Consider the following 18,374-nt stretch of genomic DNA (forward strand, 5'->3'; position numbering starts at 1 on the left):
TAATCAATTAGTCGTGGGGGAAAAAAAAATGTGCATGTTATTTTTACTTCTGCGGTGGTGTCTTTGTGTCACTCTGCAGTTACACCTCCAAAACGCTAGTCTGCAGTGGAGGACTCTGTTAAGTGCTGTAAAGTTTAATTGATTCAAAACACACATTAAATATGGCTTAATAGAGAGAATTTCAAACACAAGTACGCAAATTGGCTTCACTATAAATCGCAGCATTCATGAGTGTTTTCCATTTTCACAGGTAACTTAGCCTAATAATGGATTCATCCTGGAAAGCTATTGATGTAGCACTTTTCTCCTTATGAAAGTAACACGGTGATTATTTGACCAATGAGAATTTGGTCGGATGAGAGCATATCGACCAAATAATCGACTAGTCGACCAGGAAACTACAGCCCTAATATTTTTCTCTGTTCTATTTTTCCTTCTCAGATAGGCCAGGAGCAGTGAAAAATGAAATAATGTACATCAGCTGAGTGCTGTTTGGTGTAGTGTGGTTTCCTGCAGCCTGAAGAGGAGGGTAAACGTGCCCTCCTCTACATGTGAGCTTGAGGCCAAGTGGATCTGCAGCAGCACGTCTCATGCTTCCTGGAGGCCATGTTGATGCTGTTGTCCTCTGCCTGCAGGTCAATGCAGTTGTGCTGTGTCGGGTTGTCATGGTGACCGTTTCCAGCGCTCGTCGTCGTGCTAAGATGCTCAGTCCAAGCTCGTCATCAAAGATACAGACCTTTGACCTCACTTGGTGAGATACAATGGCTTCTCTACCTCTCTCTGTCGCTCTCCCTCTCTCTCTCTTCCTGCTTTTTGTGCGCTCTCTTTCATGAGTCTTTTTCTCTTGTACGCCCACTCTCTCACACACTCTCCGTCACACACGTACTTAATGTTTCCTTTTCGGTCAAGCCAGCCACAGTCAATAGAGACAGTGTGAGAGATTGGGAGTTAATCTCCGGGAGTCTGCTGTGGGAGTTGTAAGGGCTTATCAGCTTAACACCTGGTCCCAACACAGCTGTGTGTGTGTGTGTGTGTGTGTGTGTGTGTGTGTGTGTGTGTGTGTGTGTGCGCGCGCGCTCGTGTTTCATCTTGGGTTGTGTCTTTGCTACATTCAGCTTCCAAATAGCAATGTTCAGCTCTTCTCAAAGCTTTATAACATGATTAGTGTCTAAAACATGGTGCATGCTCACAAAAGTGAAGCAAGAATGGGAACTTTAAAGAGGAGGTCAGTGATATATCAAATGTGCCCAGTGTTTTGTGGCTTATTCCACATGTGATTGATCAAATGACTATATCATGAACATTGAGACTAATGGTCGTATTTTTTACTTTTCACAAATTGGTAATATCTGACTTTTGACCAAAAGCTTCTAGTTCACAGCAAAAACATCAACACTTCTGGCCTGAGATGAGTCAAGTGCTTCAAATTAAAAGCACCAGTGGTTCTACATTGATTTATTTAATTGTAACATTACTTTATTCAACTTTTTTATGACAGTAGCTACTTTATTTACATTTATTAAAACAGTATTTTATTGAACTTTATTTTAACATTAATTGATTTAACTTTATTATGACAGTATTTTATTTAATTGTATTATGACAGTAGCTACTGTACATCATTTGCATTTATTGTAACAGTATTTTACTTTACTTTGTTAAGACAGTATTTCAACTTTATTTGACAATATTTTAACTTTATTGTATCAGTATTTATTTAACACTATTGTAAGATTTTTTTTTACTTTACTACAACAGAATTTTATTTACCTTGGTTATGACAGTAGCTACTTTATTTAACTGTTAACTTAGTTAAGACAGTATTTAAAATTATATTATATTATATATATTATTATATTATATTATATTATATTGTAACAGTACTTTATTTAACTTTATTATAACAGTATTTTATTTACCTTGGTTATGACAGTAGCTACTTTATTTAACTTTATTGTAACTGTGGTTAATTTAACAATGTTGTATTTTTTGATCTACAGTAGTTTAGAGGTGATTACAAATATCAAGATGCATATTGTGTATCACGATATACCTTAAAAATACCACGATATTTTTTAGCCATATCGACCAGCCCTACTTTAAAGATTCTGCCATCGACTGAACAAGTCTAATTTCTGAGAACAGTTTAAGGGCCTTTTGTACTACATTTACACATTCATCTTTGTTCTAAGACCTTGAAAGCATAGTTCTGAGTGGCCACAGAACCCATTCCTTGTTCTGTTATTTCACCACATCTTACAGAAATACTGCAACTTTTATGATTTCTAATCAAGCTAAAGGATAGGCTAGCTATATTTTCCTTGCTTTCAACAACCCTGTTAAAAGACTCAAACCAGCAATGTCCTAGACAACCCTCCATATTTTCTGACTCACCCTGTCTGTCACTCTCATCCTCAAACCTGTTCACTGCTGTTTGGTCATAAATCTTTAAAAAGTGTCACAAATATTAGTCTCATCTTTAGAAAAGGCTCAGCAATCCCCTAAAACATCTAATCACTTTTCTTTTTTTTATTATCACACTACTAACACTACTTAAACAGGAGGAATTACTGCATTTTTGGGGGACTGTTTTCAGTGGTGGAATTAATCCACATTTGGTGCTGTATGTATGCTGAGTATTTGTGGCAGCAGGACAGTGTATAGAGGACTGAGTCAAATTAATAATAAAACAGTGTGTGTGTTCGTGGTAAAGAAGGAACATGTCATCCAGTGCTTCAGTGTAGCTCACCGATGTTTTTTTTTAATGGTTTTTGGACAACAGTGGAGCTCTGTGGCACAGAGGAAAAAGAAAGGCTTTGATACACACACAATACCTGTTAGGAGATACATTCACTGTTGGTTTGAGTCTTTTCTAGGGATTTGTTGTCAGTAATGAACATATACAATCTATCTAGACTCATCCTGAAATGAACCAGCTTACAATAAAGAGACATTTTTACTTTTTTTACTACAAAATTTGTATTTCCTATTAAAGCCACTCTGATTTAACTTTGAATATGTACCGTGCTGTATTATTGCCATTCAGAGTCTGGGCCGAAAACATAATTTCCTTTTTCATTATAAGGTCCTTCTACATTGCTATGGTTACAGGACAATAGTACAAACATTTCTAACAATATTGTATGTATGCAAGAACATTTCTAGCACCTTACACAGATGCTAACTGCAGTGCAGATGAATACTTTCTAATAAACCTTAACAATCCACAGACCTTGTTGTTAGCAGTCTTTGGGGCACTTTCTACCAAATACATAGGCCGGGGAAAACAGTTGACAGTGAGGTCTGTGAAGCATCCAGAGCAATGGGAACAATTGTTTAGGAAAGAAGTGCTGATTTTTTAATGCAGTTCTGTGAGCACCACAGTTCACCTCCATAGCATTTGATTGGAGGCAGAAATCTGAGACGTGGATATCTCCAAATCTGGACAACCAAAACCTAAACTATGTTTGACGAAAGAGCTAAGTGAGAAGTTGTTATTGCCTTTATAATTTAGGTGGACTTTCTCTTCAAAAGTCCAGTTTGTAGGATTTAGGGGGATATATTGGCAGAAATGGAATATAATATAATAAGTATGTTTTAGCTTGGTACAGATAAACCAAACACTGGCTCTAGATGACCAGCCTCATTATTGCGTTATTGTGTTATTGCATTTTTACGTTGGCCAGTGTAGTTAGTAGCCCTGATTTGAAAAACAGTGATTTGTATGCAGAGCTGGCTAACAGTGCCCGAAAATGTCTGCGAATCAGAAAAAGAATGAGGAGCTCCTTAACCTCCGAGCAGAGGACAAGATCAGCTGCCATATAACAGAAACAGTAAATTATTGTTATTGCCATTTTAAAGCGCTACCAATGCGTATGTTTTATGTCATACTAGAAGCTGACCTGTTACACGTCAGGCTTGTCATGCCCCTTTTAACTCCGGAATGCCAGCATACTGTCTATGATCACACACTGGAGCGGCATGATGCTGTCATCGATTGGTTCTGTGTAAAACTGCAAAGGACATAAAGAAGGAACTTTGTAGCGGCTCTATAGCGCCACCTCTGTGTAAAAAAGGGTATTATTACAATGTCCCAGGTTAGATTCTACAGAAGCCTTAGGGCCTTTGTTACGTGTTCCAATATCTACCTGTACACTATCAAATAAAGATGAAAATGCCCCAAAATAATATTAAAAAAAAGTCCTTCAACCCAACATGCAGCAGAAAGGCCAAAACAAGGCGTTCGAGCCTTATGCTGTGATAGGACAGTGTTAACCACTGCACAGCATATGAGTCCAAACCACACACAAGATTTCAACACCCCCCCATACACACACACACACACACACACACACACACACACACACACACACCAACCCCCCTCCCCTTCTGTGTCTCTTCATGCCCTCACAAACAGACTAACAGTAGATGTCTGTGCCAGCACTAGAGTGTTTCGTGAATTCAGGAGATAAGAGGGAAAACGACTTTCAAAAATAAAAGAGAAGAGAGGGAAGTGAGTGCCGGCACTGTCCTTGCAGACACAGTGCAGTCTGAAAACTCAATCGCTCTACCCAGGTGCAGCAGTGTGACAACAATAGTGGTTTGAACAAAGGCAACCTTTTCTGCTTTGCCCCATGAAATGGTTATTGGCCGTATAAGCACCAGGATCACTGAAAGGATGATTGCAGAGAAACAGGAGTATGACTTTGGTGGGCGGTAAAATCTATAGCTGCACAGAGATGTTTGATGAGGATACAAGGAGGAAATATTTGAGCAGAAAATGTCATCAGAATACCTTGAAAACTTCACGTTGCTGGCTCCGTCTGTTGGCCTGTACTCATGTTTTTGTGAAATGGTTGACAGAGAGTAGGTACACAGAGTACCAGAGAGTTGAACTGTGCCACAACAAGGTGTGAAGTTTTGTTTTTTTATTCATGCACATACTGTATGTGCATTTCTAATTCATGTATGTGCATTCTGTGTGGGTTTCCAGGGCTGTGACCCGTCCGGTTCTCATCCTTCTGCCAGTGCTGGGTCTCACCTGGCTGTGTGGAGTGCTGGTCCATCTGTCAGTAGTAGTTGCCTATCTCTTCATCGCTCTCAATGCCCTCCAGGTAAACAAGCTGTCACAGCTAACATATATCCCTTTTTTCATGAAAATTAGAACATGTACAGTTTGGTTTTTTTTGTTTGTTTGTTTTTACACCAAAGGACCTGCTAAAAATAGTCTCTGTACATGGTTCTGCATTTAACAGATATCCCTTTCTGTGTTTTCTTTTTTTTTTTTGCCCCTGGTGTGTCACATTTGACATCATGGATGGGCCAGAAAATAGGTTAGTAAAGAGTAGGAAGCAGCATGGGCATCTTTTTGATCATCTCATATTTCTTATAGGATTAAGTAGCTAAAGAGACAGATATTTCAAAACAATCTTACTGTGACCCGTCCCGTTCTCATCCTACTACAGGTCATCAAATACCAACACTTTCTCACACCCCTCTACGTGTCATACTGAAGGCACCCTTTGGTGTCTCCATGAGAGGCACCCTTAGCATCTGTGTACACATTTCATCAAAAAGACAGTGGTACACACAACTTTCTCCTTGGTGAAACATGGTTTACGTTGTTGGGGTTAGGGTTGCTGTTAGATTTAGGCAACAAAAATACTTTGTTAGTATAATACACACTGGGCAGCGGCAGTTGTTTATGCAACTGAAGTCATCAACTTCTGGTGGTTTGTCCATGGACATCTGCGTGACTTACTGACACACAAAGGCACCTTTTGTGCGTTATGAAATGCATGTAAGTAGCTGGAAAGTCCCTATAGGGTGAGCAGGAGGGTTGGTGGATGGGTCCATCAAACTCCAGACTTTCACCTGGGAGCCAGCTGTTTGCTTCCTGTGTGAATGTTGAGCCAAACCATTGTTTGTGTTTTTTTTTAAACCTAACCACATGCTTTTGTTGCATTGCCTAAACCTGACCATGTGCTTGTGTCGCATGGGAAATAAACATAAATACGAGGTGTTGTTTGAGTTGTAAGTTTATTTTGAAAGAGACTGTATGCATCTAACGAACAGAAACTGTACATTTCCTGTGAAAACAGAGGTGTTTTTAAAAGACACACTGCATGTAACAACCATACATTGACAACCACAACAACAGATTCAGGAGGGTACCACATCATATGAACATTAACAGCACTGACAAAGGGGTGATATTTGATGAGTTGGGATGTGGATGCGTTAAAATACAGACCTGTATCGTGTTTTCAGTCAGTAATGCAGAGCCACCAGAGCTTTGTGATGATTGTGACAAGTCCAGTCAGAACTCTGAGGAAATGCCAGATGCAAAGCAAACTATCCAAAAGTGCACAATTGAATATTTATTTCTGTAGCTTTTCTTTTTGAAGCAGTTTTTGTGGTTATAAAAAACATAGAAAAATAAAGCTGATTAATTGCGTTTCGTGGTGCCCCTTGACCCGATGCGTCACTGAAGGCCGCAGTGGCTTTGTCACATGATGGAGGCAGACAAGACAACGCTGCTTGGCCCCGTGAATGGAACATTTAAATGCCCAGATGAAACTGTTGATAAGAGCACCCTTCTCTGCAGTTTCTGCAGTAAGGAATTTTCATACAATCGGAATACCTCAAGCCTGAAATATCACCTCAACACAAAGCATTTAGCAGCATGCCTGGAGGTTCGAGCTAGCACAGCCTTTGATACTAGCACTAGTAGCCAGCCTCGTTGAGCTACTCTGTACCCCATGTTTTTTTTTTTTTAGAATATTTTATTTTTCAGCTTTCAATTCAATAAGATATACATGAAAACACAAACACACAACTCCAAACCCCTTCCTCAACCCACCCACAAACTGAAAGAGAGAGGAGGAGAAAAAAAAAAAAAATAGATAAATAAAATTAATAAATAATGAAAATAATATTAATAATGATAAAAAAAAACACAACGGTCGAGAGGCAAGGAAGACAACAGTAATCACTGACAACAAAGAGCTTGCAAAAACTACAACCCGTCCACCATAGAAGCTGGCAATGTGTCCATATATGCTAAATAGGGCTGCCACATCTCTGTAAAAGTATTATAGTCATTCCTGAGTGTATATGTAATTTTTTCAAGTGGAACACAGCTATTCATTTCTGAAACCCATCTTCCTATAGAAAGTTGGGAGTCAGACTTCCACGTGATGGCGATGCACTTCCTGGCAATGCACAAGGCCAGTGAGAGGAACCTCTTTTGAGCTTTTCTTAATCGTGCATCAATATTTGTAGTATCTCCCAATAAGCAGGTTTGAGGATCTAATGGGAGATGCAGTCCTAGGAGTTTTGTAATGATGTCAGAAAAATCATGCCAGAATGTGTTAAGTTTTGTGCATAACCAAGTGCAGTGTAGGAATGAACCCTCTTCTATACTACATCTAAAACACAGGTTGGATATCTCAGGTTTATATTTACTGTACCCCATGTTAAGACACAAATTGAGTAAGTCTACCTGTGACCAACTACCAACTACCAACTACTTTGCAAAATGGATTGCAAAGGACTGCAGTCCAGTTTCATTGGTGGAGGAAAGGGGGGCACCGGGGCAGGTGTGTCCAAAATCCAGCAACTCATGACACATCTGCCAAAATTCATTTGAATTAATAAATGTTTATACTTTCACAGCAAATATGTGATCAATTTAGATTAATTAATCACAGAGCATGTAATTAATTAGATTTCTTAAATTGCTTGACAGCCCTAATACAGTTACATGTCTACATATTTGTATGGAATTTAGAATGAGAACGTGCTGGTATTTTCAATTGATTGACAGGAAAAGCAACTCAAAGACCTCACTGATTTTCATTAGGCATTGAGTCCTTTCAACGGCAGGTCATACCACATCTACCTCTAGCTCTCCTCCCCCTGATAACACAGCAGTTACTTCCTCTATCACACATTCTTCCCTTACTTCAACCTTTTGTCCATACACTCTCCCCGCTTTTCTTATACTTTCTGTTCATTCTGTACATGTCTCCTTGTCTTTTCTTACCCCACACACCCCTCCGTGCTCATCCCTGGTCTTTAATTAATCAAAATGAGCTAGCCCCTGGGTGACCCCCAGAGAGCTGCTAGTTAATTTAGATTTACTGCCAGTGTCCAGCTGAGGGCAGATAACACTGTAGTAGGAGTTCTTCCTTATGTAGGTAGGAGGACGATGCAGGGCTAGCCCATTTGCTGCGCTGCTTGAACAGTTTATAAAGGTAAAGTATGACAGAGAGAGTCTGAGGGCCATGACAGCAGAGAGTGAGAGCCAGTAAGGTAGAACACGGCTGAATAATAACACCCACCAGAGGTCTTAATTCACTAAGCTAGTCCTAAGCTAAGTTCTGATATCACTAAAGCTTCCAGTTCTGTTTATCTCCACTCAGTTTCTGTATCAGCACTGAATTATTTGGGCATTCTGATTTGTGGGATACATCCTTAGGTTAGGCTGTTCACATTCACATTATTATAAGATTATACCCTAATAATCCAAATTAAAGTAATTAAATCTTTCCATGAGTTGTCCACAATAAGACACTACAGAGTGAAGTAGTAGAACTTACAAAACTTCAACAAGTAGCCCCCTGTGTTATGTTTCATCAAAATGGATGAAAATCAGGAAACACATGTAACATCTGAAGACTTAAAATCAGTCTCTGGAGCCATAACCTAAACTCAATGGGAAGTCAGTCATTTGAATTGACTGTGAAATTTAGTGGATTTTTTTGCCATTTACAGGGGGCGATTTTGCATTTCTTAGGATAAGGAATGACCCACCCTACTTTGCCCTACTCTGCATCTGATTGGCTCACCCTGGGATTCTTACCCTAACCCTAACCAGTCTCACTCCTCTTGCCTTACCAATCCAACCAACGAAGGCAACAAGAACTAGCCAATCATAGGAAGAGTAGGGTGGGTCATTTCTTTGCTATCCTAGGAAATGCAAATTCACTTGCAAGGGTCATACTTTTACAAACTCCTCCTACAGATTTATTGCCATCTACTTCAAATTTGGGCAGCAGTATCTGATGACCTTGGCAATGGCAAGTTGATGCAATTTTATATTTTTATCAAATGGTGTGGCCAGGCATTGAATTTCCATGTTTCACCATTAAACAGGAAGTGGTTTGTAACTCAAACATAAATGGTCAAATCCCCAAACTTCCCATTTGATAAGAGATATAGTCATAGCGTCCCCTGCTGGCAACATGTTGTATGTTTAGATGTAATCCTTCTAGCAAGTTGACCAGATCCACCTCAAGCTCAAATTTGTGTCCAAAAGCCTTAAGACACTGATAATGATTCATGTTGAAGATTGTGAGTTTTCGTCAAATGGCATTGCTGGCAAATTAAGATGTTTTGACATGACACAGGAAGCTGATGTAACTCGACTTAACATAGTTAAATCTTCCCCTGATATCACACACTGGATAAGAGTCCAGGCTTGAAGCATAGATGCATAATAATAACTACATACTGGACCCTAAGATGGCTTCTATTTATTTCTATGGAGTTGTTCACCTGGCACATACGGCAAAAGAGTTTCTTGCTTTGGGGTTTATTTCTGCAGTATGCAACCCACTGAATATGCACAATAATGTTTCTCCCACCAGCCCCGCCCACAAGTTCCCGCTCAGCTAATAGACTTAAAGTAATAGTTCAGGATTTTGGACATGAAGTTGTGTGAAACACTGACCATCTGTAGCTCTGATGTGACGGTGTCACTACTCTCAACGAGCCTCCAGCTCTGAGAAATCGCCCATAGCTTACCGGAGAAAAAGTAGTTCTGAAGATGTACGGGGGACACGTAACCAAAAGGGTTTAAGCTACAAAAAAGTATGCATGTGTTTTGTTAGACTATTTCAATAATTTTAAAACATCCCCGCATTACTTCAGACCTTGCTATCAATTGGGACTATTTTCTGGCCAGTATCACTCTGCCGTGCAGGCCCACAAGACAGCACGGCAACAGAAATCAATAAGACAGTTCATCACCACGCCGTGCAGGTACGCGGATAGCAACGGCTAACGAAAACTTCATTGGCTGTTTCCAACAGAGGACCAGTAGGCTATTATTAGTGAGGAAGAAGATGTACTAGCCCTATATATACCTACTACTACAGCGCGAACACCGGCTCAGGCTCACGACACACGCTGGTCAGCTGCTGTAGGTAAACAGAGGAATACCAAAATGGTGCGAACAGCTGTGGGAATAAAAACATCGCCGGCTCCCAATTCCATCGGTTTCCTGTTACAGATGTAACCCGTAGGCAACTTTGGCTTGTGCCTTTGGGCTGTGCCTAATTACAGATTAAATACTACATTGCTTGCAACATAAAAGTAAGTATCTGTCTACTGCAGAATTTAAAAAAAGTTATTTTCCCAGAGAATGACACAACATTCGATCAGCAGCCAGTATAGTGCCACATTAAGCATGGTGGGAGGTTTGTCTGTAGCCTGGAGAGCATTTTAAAAACTCACATGGAGTCGTAGCTAATGTATCCTACAATGTTCTCCAATAAATCCCCCTTATCTGACTTTGCTGACTGTGATTATAGCACCCAAACTGTTGTCTATTTGCGCTTCACCTTACTCACATCACTGATTGAATCTCATTCTGTAAACATCTGCTCCAAAATAGCTGGTACAGTAGGGCTTGAATTCTTATGATCTCATAGACAACAGCAATAAGAACCAAACAGCTTATCTCCTTTTCTCCCCACTCAGCAATTCCTCTCTTAGTTTTTCCATTTCCCCACTGTGCACATTATAATCTATGTTTACCTTTGTATTCGGGGTGTCCATTTTGAAATCAGTTTGGAAAGATTATTAGAAAAATGACAACATTGGTTGTTTGTCAAGCTCTTAAAAAGACAGAAAGCACATTTGTGTTTTCCTGTCAAGAGACCAGGTACATATCAAAAGGAGGGATCATTATGTTATGTAATGTGATTATTTTTATAGAACTGTAAAACCTCTCGGAGAGGAGGCTGGGATCAATGGCGTGGTGTACAGTGTGTCTAACTTTGACACTGGAGATTACAGTTTGCATCTTGTGCCCTATACCAGCAACCAATGTTGGTTTCTTTGAACAATTAAATCAATATACCCCTAAACAAGTAATACTTTACCAGCAAAATGACCATTTGTAAATTGCTCACCTCATGTTACCTTTAATTTGTGAGGAAAAATGTGTTTCTTGTTTGTCTCCACAGTAAATGGAGAATACAAAAGAGGCAAATATTCTTCATGAATTTAAGTCATCTGGGTCTTTGATTAACAACAGCATAACTTTATGCTGAAAAGCACTATATAAATCCAGTGTATGATTATCATTATCATTATCATTATTATCATTATTATTATTATTATTATTATCCAAACATCTGTTTACAAACTGATATGGTGACCTCAGAATTGAGTTCTGAGTTTTGTTGGCTTCATCATGCCGTGCCCTCCAACATAGTCTGGGGCGGTTTGCAGCTGATTATGAAGAGGCCAGGATGACAGTCAGCACCTCCAAGTCTGAGGCCATGGTTCTCTGCTAGAAAACAGTGGAATACCCCCTCCAAGTTGGGAGTATGTTACTGCCACAAGCAAAGGAGTTCAAGTATATTGGGGTCTTGTTCACGAGTGAGGTTAGAATGGAGTGTGAGATAGATTGGCGTTGTGGCGCGGTGTCTGCAGTGATGCTGGTGCTGCACTGGACTGTTGTTAAGAGAGGTCTGAGCCAGAAGGCAAAGCTTTTGATTTCCCAGTCCATCTACATCACAACCCTCACCTATGGTCATGAGCTATGGGGAATAACTGAAAGAACTAGATGGCAAATATACGTGGCTGAAATGAGTTTCCTCCAAAGGGTGGCTGAGCTCAGGCTTAGAGATAGGGTGAGGAGCTCAGACATCCGCAGAAAGCTCAGAGTAGAGCCGTCGCTCGTCAAAAGGGGCCACTTTAGGTGGTTCGGGCATCTGATCAGGATTCCTCCGGGGGGCCTCCTGTTAGAGGTGTTACAGGCACGTCCAACTGGTAGGAGGCCCCGGGGCAGACCCAGAGCATACTGGAGGGATTATATATTTTATCTGGCCTGGGAACGTCTCAGGATCCCCCAGAAGGAGCTGGAAAGCATTGCTGGGAAGAAGGACATCTTTCCTCAGCCTGTTGCCCCCCTGACCCAGCCCCGGATAAGCGGTTGAAAATGTATGGATGTATGGATGTTTAAAAACTCTTACACAACTCATGCATTGTAATTCAAGTCTCTTCATCCAGTCGTATACTCAGTACTTCCCAAACATATGTATTTAAACAATAAGGTTCCAATATGATGAGCATGCTTGGCCATACACGTGTGTATGAGTTCCACTTGAGCAGAGTTCAAACACATGTGCATGGATAGATTGTAAAAATAATGGACGTCGTTACCGTGACAACACCCATTGGTTTGTGGACCTTGAGTTCTGCATTTCAGCCATTGCTATCTTCATTTTCTGGAGACAGAAGTGACCATAGGGCAAGAGAGTAGAGCTGTGGAGGAGCAAGGGGTGGGTCTGACCGAGAAGCTGAGGACATTATCTGCAGACATCCTGTCACTTGAAAGAGCCCGCCCTTAATTATGTGTAACTTTAAGCTTAAGTTTTATCAAAAACTTTATGCCCCATACAGTTGTCATCAAGGGGGAAATTAGCTATGGAGGCCAAAACTGTTTATTGTACCAGGCTGTAAACATGTTTATTTCTGCTGTAAAGTTAGGCATTTTATCATGGGGGTCTGTGGGGAGTGACTGACTCCTGGAGCCAGCTTCAAGGGGCCATTGAAAGAACTGCACTTAGGGGTTGGCTTCATTTTTCAGCCTCAGAACTTGCCACTTGTCGGGCATGCTACAAAGCTGTGCATGAGACTGTTTGTACCGACATAGTTTAGATCGTTCGGTTACGTTGTAACCTTGATTCTCTGAATGAGGATACTATCTCCCCACTCAGTAATGATATCATAACTATAACATGTGGAAAATGAATGATCTTTTAGATGAACCACTTAATGTGGTTACAGTGTAACCGAATGTGCACCATGATGCTAAGAGCTCCCAGTGGTAAGAATATGCAGCCCTCTTAGACGGCACCCAAGCGCTCTTCATGGTCTGAACCACTGACTGTGCAAGTCCCAAGCCTAATAGACTAGCCTAAAGCTTGAGCCGGGCCCCCGGGCCTGACTCAGAAGGTCCCACCAGACATATGCTGCTGCCAATGTGCTGTTGGTTCTCGCTAGCATGTGACAGCCTTGCAGACTCAGGAGAAAATGCTGGAGGGCCAGGTAACTGGCGCTCAGTTCTAGAGCACTGATATGCTGGCCCTTCCAGTGAGCACTCCAGACCCCACTGGTGCCTCTGCGCACAGGGCGTGCGCTCCACCCCACCAGAGATGCATCCATAGAGAGCATACTCTCCCTTGAGATGTTAGCGGGGTTCTCCCACCACCTGACATCTGCACTAAGCTGCGCAGTGACAAGCACCACTGCCTGCAGTTGTCTCTGTGGACAGAGTCCCAGGCTGAAGAGGCACCTCAGGACTGAATGCATGTGTAGAAGAGCCAGTGGCACCACTGTACCATGGCTGCCATAAGACCCGAGAGGTGTAGACCCAGCTGCCTGGTACCCAGCCAAAAATAAGAGAAACCTGTTTCTCCTGTGACACTGTCACCAACGCTGCTCTGGCATCCAGCCATATGTCTAGAAACTGGGTGGCCTGCCTGCACAGGCTGTAATGACTGCACTCGTGGATGCGCAGCCCCAGGCCCTGAATATGATTCAACAGCACAGACACATGATGGTAGCAATGCTCCTCTGTCTGTGTACATATCAGCCAGTCACCCAAATGTTCAGTATCCTGAGACCATGCCTCAGCAGAGGGCCCAGGACTGCATCCATACACCTGGCGAAGGTGTGGGGTGCCCGCGAGATGTTGAAAGGGAGGACACAAAACTCATAGGTTTTTCTCTTAAAGGCAAACCTGAGAAACCCCCTGTGCCCCTCCAAGGTTGGAATTTGAAAATAGGCATCCTTGAGGTTGTCGATTACAAGCCAGTCACCTACCTGGACAGCCTGCTTGACCTTGGGCACTGTCAACATTTTGCACTTCAGGGGCCTGAGGAACTTGTTCAGCCCCCTGAGGTCTAAGACAGACTGAGTGTCCCGTCCCGCTTTGGAACAAGAAAATAGTAGGAATAAAACCCTGCTGCTGATATTCTCCCTTCAAATCCTGAGAATGCAGATCTCCGAGTGCAAAACCTCCCTGTGCTGGTGGTCTGCAATGATGGAAAATGCAGCCACACTTGTCAGAGGTGGAACACTTTGGAACTGTAAACAATACCGCTGGGTCATTGTTGAAACAACCCATGGGTCTGCCCCCAGAGCCTCCCATGACACCTGAGGGCAAGGGAAGGCTGGGGGTTATGTCGCGTCAGGACTGAGCCGTGGCTCTGGGTGGCCCCTGGCCACTGCCGCATCCTTGGCCCCTTTTAGGCTTGCCACACCGTACTGCATCCAGCCAGCCCTGCAGATCTTCCCAACCCCAAGCAGGCGGAGTTATCTTGAGCTGCTGCAGCTAAGGCCGCTGCCAGCCCTGACCTTGCTTTAAGGTGCCTGATATCTCCTTAACACAGTCATGGGCTTCTTCGCCCTGCTGAATCATCATGGATGCGTCAGGCCCAAACAAGGCAGATGGCTCAACAAGCAGTTTGAGTAGATACGCCCTATCTTCTGGCTGCAGCATGGACTGTGACAGCCAGAGATGGCGCCTTGCCACCCAAAACACTTGCCGTAGCACTTCCAGCCTCATCCTGCTCCCTCATAAGCTTAGGAAGAAGTAAGGAGATGCGTTGTAATTTGGCTATTAGATCCACATTACACTCCTCCTACAGGGACAGTAGGGCACCTGTGTTTGCCAGCTGTGTCTGGACTGCCATGGCTTCATGCATTTTTCCCAACAAGCCATCCATTACCTTGCAGATTCTACAGTTTGCCTTGCCCAGGAGGGACTTTGATGGAGCTGCCAAGGCAGCCAGAGCTTGATCCATGGGGGGGCAGTGGTCCACAGCCTATCATCCCCTGATTGTCAACTGCAGCCATATGACCGAAGAGCCCCAACCAGCGTGCCCCTGTTGTCGGTGTTGCAAACCAACTCCTTACCACCTCCTCAAAATCAGAAAGGAGAGGCACAAGGAACCATGCAGATCACCTCCCCGTTTCAAAACGGGAAGGGGTGGGACCCTAACCATGCTTTTTACAGGCACCTGCTGCCCCACTGAAGACAACTCACCATCCTCAAGGAGCCCAAGGCCAAGAATGTCTGCTTCCTCCTCCAACTCAGGGAGAAGGGGCTCCTTTCCAACCCAGGCCCAAGAGCAAGGAAGTTCCCATGTGACACAGTCTGCTCACCACCCACTTATACTATAATAGTGGAGGTGGAGGGGCACACTTGACAGGCCCCTATCTCCCACTACTGGACACACCAACCAAGGGCACTTAGTTGGCTGCAGGCCCTGAGAAGGGGCTGGTGGACGTCTGCCAAATGAATGGCAATGGGCTTCCCTTAGCCTTGCAGATATGTGGAAGCAGTTCATGCATGAAGCCGAATTATCGCGATTGGCCAATGCATGCTTGATACCAAAACATGACGCGCAGTAATCATGACCATCCTCTACTGGCATATTAAGTGGGGCCCTGCTGGCTTGCCATTGTCTCTGTCTTCTTTTCTTTTCTTTTCTTTTTTTTTTTTTTTTTGAGAGTGACATCACTGTAGGGCGACCAAAAAGTGCACTTTTTAGTTATAGCAACAGTACTGCTAACTTTCTTTAATAGTTTCCCTGAGCCAACAGATGTGAGTGTGGCCACAATATGGATTATTTTCTTTTGACACTGGACAGCGAGACACTTCTCCCGCAGGGAGATGTGTTTTAATGAGGAGATGGGAAGCTTACGCAGGTGCTAACCAAAAAACCAGCTACACCTCATGGTTGCTAACTGTGTAGGTAAAGCACTCACTGCCCCCCGACTCGGTCGGGTTCAAGCAGGCAACTAAACCCCCAAGGAATGTCACAAGCTGCCCCCCCTAGCTGGTCGGTTGAGAGGGGGACGCTAGAGGGACGCAAGTCACGCTTGAGCAAGCCACTATGCCTCAACCGTGCGTAAACAGACAGCTGCAATACACGGATATGGCACCCCTCTCAACTGTTTCACTCCTTATTGTCAGAAAGAAGAAAAAGCTTTTGGCTATCCTTGAGAGGGACCTGTCTTCTCTCATGTCGACTCTGACAGGTGGAAAGCAATGAATCAGTGGATGCACGCACATGGTGAGGCTTTTATAGCCTGGCGCATGCGGACCACATAAAGTGGTGTGTCTTAAAGATGGGCGTGATTCCCATAATTATGATATAACTACTGGGTGGGAAGATAATAAATAATGATTATTTTGTGGTGAAATATTCCTTTAACAGAAGTTTTAGGTTAAGTTTAGTTAAGTTAAGGTTAAAGGGATAGTGCACCCAAAAATGAAAATTCAGCCATTATCTACTCACCCTCATTACGGCGCCCTAGACTAACGTCCAAGAGCACAAAATTGAAACCGCAAAATATCTCCAACATGCTCATCCATAGTGATCCAAGTGTCCTGAGGCCCCGACATAAAAAGTTGTTTCTTAAAACGTCATATGAACTCTGTTTGTAGCCTCATTGTAGCCTGTAGCTCTGACTGCTTCTCTGTGCTCCACTCACGTGTGCGCGCTTGCACAAGACCAGCGAAAGCATGAGCTTTGCTTACCCGTGTTTACATCACGTGATACGTGCACCGCAGGGAGAGATAACAATAACCACAGTAGCTAAAAGATAATTTGCACTACGGTCTTTTAGCAAAGGACAGCCCAACATGTCTGAAGACTTTGAAATTGAGGAGAAACAGCATTTCTGTGTTGAGCCGTATTTGTTTGAGCCCAAGTATACGCACGGAACTCAGGCTGCTGGACGAAGCAGCTGCTGCAGCTCATGAGCCTAACCCTCAGCCAGCCGCAGAATACCGGAGTCGAGCACTGGAAACCTGGTGGTGTAGATGTTTCAAATGCAAAGCAATGTCAGCGGATGAGGAAAGTCTTTGCTGCTCAGACTGGGAACTGGCAATGCCTGCACTTGAGAATCTGGACATCAGTACTGACGAGACTGCTGCTCTTCAGCAAAGCTTATGCATTCGCTGGTCTCGCACAAACACGCACACGTGAGCGCAGAGCAGAGAGAAGCAGTCAGAGCTACAGGCTACAATGAGGTTAAAAACAGAGTTCATACTGTATGACATTTTTCGAAACAACCTTTTATGTCGGGGCTTCAGGACACTTGGATCACTACAGATGAGCATGTTGGAGATATTTTGTGGTTTCAAAATTCTGTTCTTGGACGTTAGTCTGGGGCGCCGTCAGCCATTAGGTGTGCTAGCTGCTCCCCCCGCTGATCTCCACAAGGGATGTGAGGACTCTAAAACTTCCTCAGAGCCTTCCTCAGCATAAGGGTGAGTAGATAATGGCTGAATTTTCATTTGTGGGTGCACTATCCCTTTAAGTTGCCTAAACTCAACCAAGTCTTAATCGTAGAGGTGGAAAATCCTAAAACACTCAAGAAAGGTCATTTGTGTTCTGGGAGGCACTGACAAACGATGTTATCCTAGTCCCTGGTTCGGATTGTTTGTGCTATGCAACCATGTGTGTGCTGCTGGCTTGGCTGCTAAAGTCTGTTTCTGTGCAGCAGCTTGGGGTTTGTGTGTGTTACTGTGCCCCAGGTGCTAAGGAGAGTTTGTAGCTACATGGCAGCTTGTTCTTTGGCTCAGTGTGTTTTTACCCACCACAAAACCAAAGTGGCTCCAAAAACCAGACCTGTAGGTTATTGGAGGATTCTCTATTTTTGGCCTGGTAATGGGACTACTAACAGTGTTACTTTTGTAACATGTTACCCCCAAACTAGATCATTCTACTCCAGTGAGACACACAGTGTTAACATGTTACAAAAGTAATGTGTCGCAATAATATATTATGTTTAAACAGTAACGAAGTAATATAACATTACCAACAGAATTCTGTTACGTTATGTTACCACCCAAAATCAACTGTTTATTGTTTTTTATTTTTCATTCATCCACACTGATCCACTATGCTCCACTTCCACCGGTGCGCCACCAGAGAAGCATCCCCCAAAGGTAGTTATGTCTTGCCACGTCACTACAGACAGCATTATAGAAGGCACTGCTGATCGGCACATCTGGGTCATGTTGTACTCATGACATACAAAATATCGCATTCTGCCAT

The 18,374-nt window shown here is 43.0% G+C and overlaps 1 protein-coding gene across 1 annotated transcript in view; it reads left to right on the forward strand.

Annotated features, from left to right (window-relative positions):
- The window catches only part of adgrd2 (adhesion G protein-coupled receptor D2), a 149,082-nt gene that overhangs the window by 85,519 nt on the left and 45,189 nt on the right, over positions 1–18,374 (forward strand). Inside the window, exons 18-19 of the mRNA XM_049578766.1 lie at positions 636–751; positions 4,994–5,114. Coding sequence (XP_049434723.1) covers positions 636–751; positions 4,994–5,114 — 237 coding nt within the window. The remainder of the gene's footprint in view (positions 1–635; positions 752–4,993; positions 5,115–18,374) is intronic.

This window comes from Epinephelus fuscoguttatus, linkage group LG6 (genome assembly GCF_011397635.1).
Source record: "Epinephelus fuscoguttatus linkage group LG6, E.fuscoguttatus.final_Chr_v1".
Lineage (NCBI taxonomy): Eukaryota > Metazoa > Chordata > Actinopteri > Perciformes > Serranidae > Epinephelus > Epinephelus fuscoguttatus.